The sequence below is a fragment of the Mus caroli genome, chromosome 3 (genome assembly GCF_900094665.2).
Source record: "Mus caroli chromosome 3, CAROLI_EIJ_v1.1, whole genome shotgun sequence".
Lineage (NCBI taxonomy): Eukaryota > Metazoa > Chordata > Mammalia > Rodentia > Muridae > Mus > Mus caroli.
Window position 1 is genome coordinate 48049610 of NC_034572.1, and position 5042 is coordinate 48054651.

Genomic DNA, 5042 nt, shown 5'->3' on the forward strand with positions numbered 1-5042 from the left:
TCCCCCTCCTCCCCCTCCTCCTCTTCTTCTTCTTCACCTTCTTCATCCTCTTCTCCTTCCTCTTCTTCCTCCTCCTCCTCCTCTTCTTCTTCTTCCTCCTCCTCCTCCCCCTCCTCCTCCTCCTCCTTCTCCTCCTCTTCTTCTTCTTCTTCTTCTTCTTCTTCTTCTTCTTCTTCTTCGTCTTCTTCTTCGTCTTCTTCTTCTTCTTCTACAGATAAAATGTCTCTACTGGAAGGACATAATTCCTTATGGAATAACAATCAGGACTTGAGATGCTCAGAAACATGAGTTATTTCTTCCTCTGAATGTTCTGGAAATCCAGTCAATTGTCATTAGGTAGTCATAATTATCACTTTGAGTTGGAGCTCAAAGCACATTTCTCAGAGGTCTGAATTATGTTTTCCATATGAGTCCATAACCAAAGTTGGAACTGAAGCATTTGTTTGCAAAAGGAAATATAATTTTAATTTGAGGGTGCAGTAAGGTCATCACTATGAACCCTAGTTGTGTACTGTTGGATTTTTTTTCTCTTTTTAAAGAGATTTATTTTCTCTTTCAGTGTGTGTGTGTATGTTTGTGTGTGTGTGTGTGTGTGTGTGTGAGAGAGAGAGAGAGAGAGAGAGAGAGAGAGAGAGAGAGAGAGAGAGAATGTGTGAACATACAGTACCTGTAGAAGCCAGAAGAGGGTGTCAGCGTCCCCTGAGGCTGAAGTTAAGAGTAATTGTGGGTGCTAGAAATAGAACCTAGACACTCTGCAAGAGCAGCTAGTGCTCTTAACCACTGAACTATCTTCCAAGACCCTGAGTTATTTTAAGCTTTTTTGTTTGCTTTTTTGTTTTGTTTTGTTTTTGGTTTTGTTTTGTATTAATTTTGCTGTCTTTAAATATATGCATGACAGAACTAAGCAGTCACTCCAGGGCTCCTTAAGACTTTCAAAGAATCCCTCCATGAGACTCCCCTACTGTTGCTGCCTACAAGTCAGTTCTGTATTTAAGTTTAGTTTAGTTTAGTTTAGTTTAGTTTAGTTTAGTTTAGTTTAGTTTAGTTTAGACTGTTTGGTTACTTATTTTTAAGTGAATCCACAAAATTGGCTTTGCGTTATCGAAAGGAATTCAGTATTACAGTTTGTGGTCAATTATCTTCGTTTCCCTTTAAAAAATACCATTATTTAAAGTCACGACTACAGACAAACTATGTCCTTTCCGTCTTTTAAGACTAAAATATAAAATACTATACTATCCTTAAAAGAAAATATATTTTCTGTGAACAAGTAGCTGTGTTTGCTGCCAAAAGAAAATGGGATGTTTGACGTGCCGTTTTTAAAGTAGCTGTGGATGTCCTATGCTCACTACGCTTGTTTATCAGAAAATTAAAATGTCTGGATTCAATTTCTTCTGTTATCTTTAGTGCCTTTATCTATACTGGGAAATTCATCCAGAATATTCCTTTTGTAATTTAGATACAATTCTATACTACATTCAGCATAAGGGTTGAATGTAAGACAGGAAGAACATTCACCAGCAGCTAAGGTTCATCTGAGGTCCCTTGAGAAAGGACATGTGATCCAGCAGCTGCAGCAAAATCATGGGCTTGGAATGATGCACCTCCCAACACAATAAGATAGCAAGATAGCAAGATCTTGGTAAAGTGAACCACATTCATTGTCCGAAAAATATGGCCAAGGCATCATTGTCTGTTAGGCTACAGGGCAGTAAGACCAGCAACATTGTTCAAAGGAGAGAGATATGAGTTACCAAACTGACAAATTCTCAACAGGATCATACAAGATGGAAACAAAGCAGCAGAAAGAAAGAAAAAAGTGTTAATGCTGTCTAACACCTATCTTCTAAAACTCGGGGATGTGGTAAAGCATCTACCATGGAGGTGAGAGGCCAAATCTTTTCAATTCAGACTCCATTTTTTTAGAGAATTGACCTAAGTTTGAATTCAGGTAAACTAACAGGCGAGTATCTAGCCTTAGTTTCCAAGCTATTCCCCTAACAAAACCCAAACCTAGCTCCGGTTTCTAGGCTCACCCTCAACAAGACCAGCATCTCCAGGTTAGACCCCCAACAAGACCAGCATCTCCAGGTTAGACCCTCAACAAGATCAGCATCTCCAGGTTAGACCCTCAACAAGATCAGCATATCTAGGTTAGACCCTCAACAAGACCAGCATCTCCAGGTTAGACCCCCAACAAAACCAGCATCTCCAGGTTAGACCCCCAACAAACCTGCACCCCCAGGTTACAAGCCCACCTCCTGTCTAACAATCACCAATACAGAGGAGAGCAGAAATTAAGTTTATGATATGACTCCCAGCACCAGCCAATTATGTTAAAAGCCATAGCTTTCCAAGTAGATGCATGCACACTTACCCCTTCTTGCTGCTTACTATAAACCCTTGCCCTGGTAGATATTCAAGGCTCAACCCACCACCAAAATCATCCTGTGCATCCTGTGGGGAAGGGGGACCCAAGCTAGCTCAAATAGAATAAGACCCTGCTATGAATTTGCATCAGATTAGCTCCTATCTGTTTTGGGGGTGATCACTAACATTTCCCTGGCACTACATGGGCAATTGGAAGCAGTAGATGGTGCACTTCCATTCCTGTGATCTTCTTTTTCTTTTTTTTTTTTCACTCTTTTAAGTATTTATTAGACACTATGAAACCCATAAATTACCCAGATGTGTTTTACACTGGCAAGGATCTTACATGTTTAACATGGAGTTGGCTGGATAATTTCAAATACATCCACAACAAATTATTCTTTTGACCTGGGGTCTCCTGTAGCCTAAGTTGGCTTAGAAATTCCGGACTATTTCCAAAGGGCTAGGCTTACAGGCATGTGTCACCATGCCTTATTTAGATGAAAACCATTACAAACTTTCAAAGAACACTTAAGGAACAAGGGTAGACAACATGCTTATCTTATTATGTAATTTATGTATCGGTGNAGCTAAAACAACTTGTTCAGTGGGTTGAAAGAGAGCTGCTTTGAGTGTCTTCAGATACTCAAGGCAAAAATAAAATTTTACAGTATAATTTGAATAGGTGCCAAATGTCCTGTTCCTTTTCTCCAATCAGGGAAGAGAAAATTATTTTCCAAATCACTTGAAGCTTGGACAAAAATAACCATTCCCCCCAACATCCTGTAGTATCACAGGCAGGCTTCAACCCTTCAGAGAGGACATCCCAGCTCGCATGATCTCATCAACCAGGAGAATGTTGGTGGCGATCACAGTACAGGAGTGTAGCAGCTGCTTCTTCACACAGTAGTTATCCCACACACCCATCTCTGCGGCCACCATTGGCTCACCTGTGCTCAGATCCACACCTACGAGCTGACCGGATTCTGAATGTTCAGCTTGAACTTTAACTAATGTTTCCTGAAGGTCAAAACCAGAGTTTTGCGCAAGAACCTTGGGAATGATGAGCAAGGCATCTGCAAATGCCTGGACTCCAAGCTGAGCCCTGCCCTTCACACTGGGCTTGTATTTAATCAGAGCTTCTGCCAGTGCCACTTCTATTGCACCTGCACCCGGGACAACACAGCCATCATCAATAGCATTTTTGACAGCCCTCAAGCCATCTCTTATCGCATCCTTGATTTGAGTCAGTGTGTGCTTATTTGGTCCTTTAACCAGTAAAGTGACAGAACGGGGATTGTTACACTTCTCAATAAAGGTGAACTTCTCCTCACCCAGTGTATACTCATATACAAGCCCTGCATGTCCCAAACAGTCAGGATTCAGGTCATCAAAGGAATTCAGAGCTATCCCACCACAAGCAAGTGTCAGCCTCTCCATGTTTCTCCTCTTGGCTCTGCGCAGAGCTACGATCCCTTCTTTCGCACGGGCATCTAAAGAAAAGGGGTCAATCCCATTTTGATTAATAACGACAAATCCTTTATCTGAGTCACCACAGACTTTCTTTTTCAGCTCTATGATTTTTTTAACTCTATCTTCAATGAATTTTCTTTCAGCCTTTACTAGTTTTTCTCTCTCTTCTGCACTCTTGTAAAAAAAAGCCAGAATTCACTTCTGTTTTCTCATACTCTAAGGACACGTTGCACGTGAGGATGTAGGCATTTTCCACTCTCTTCTTCATATCAGGATGCCGAGCCCCATGATCCAAAACAAGCCCTCTGATTAAGCTTGTATCGGTTTCAGATTTATGCTTCATCTCCATGATCTCAACCATGAAGAGGTCAATGGGCTCGTCTTTTTTCCTAATGGCCAAAATGGAGTCCACTACAGCCTCTGTCAAGACATCTGCAAGTTCAGCATGAACTTTAGTCCGCAGAGATGTCCTGGCCACATCGATGAGTGTTTCTCTGTCCATCTCTTTGCTTACTTTGACTTGTTCCAGAAATTGGAGTGCCTTTTCTTTTGCCGCTTCAAAACCTTCAGTTTTTATTCTTGGGTGAAGACCTTCAGAAATGTACAGGTCCGCCTGTTTGAGCAGCTCCCAGATGATGAGGACATTGGATGTAGTGCCATCGCCAGTTATGTCATCCTGGGCTATAGCCACTTTTGCTATCAAAGAGGCTGTTGGGTGTTGAATTTGCATTTCATGAAGCAGCACATTGCCATCTTTAGTAAGTTTGATGTCTCCAGCACCAGATACAAGCATCTTCATGGTGCCCTTAGGCCCCAAGTTGGTCCTCAGAACATCCTGCAGGCCCCGAGCCACGCTGATGTTCGCCGCCAGCGCTGCCTGGGCCCGGGCCACCTCGGCCTTCGGATTTAGGGTCTTCACCGCCGCCATGGCTGGCCTAGCTCCATCCTGTGATCTTCATATCAGCCTTGTATTCTGCAGTTTTGAGCGCAGCAGGCGGTGAGAGGCACCTTGAGATTGTAAGCACAGTTCTTACCAGTGACATACAACCTCCCAGACTACTCTACACTGGGCCATCATCAGCCAGAAACCAGAATGGCAGAACAGTAAGAAGGCACCAGCTTCTCTTTAGGACACTAGCACATGCACTGGATACAACAGAAAGAGGACAATGACAAATTGTCAAAAAGAGAACAGGCCA

At 42.4% G+C, this 5042-nt stretch overlaps 1 protein-coding gene across 1 annotated transcript; it reads right to left on the reverse strand.

Annotated features, from left to right (window-relative positions):
* Positions 1 to 2935: 2935 nt before the first annotated feature.
* LOC110290844 (T-complex protein 1 subunit zeta-like) lies at positions 2936 to 4778 on the reverse strand. Its single transcript, XM_021157673.2, is given in 2 exon segments — positions 2936 to 4029; positions 4031 to 4778. Coding segments are annotated over 2 exon segments (1596 nt in total). The 5' UTR covers positions 4772 to 4778; the 3' UTR covers positions 2936 to 3174.
* Between the last annotated feature and the right edge of the window lie 264 nt (positions 4779 to 5042).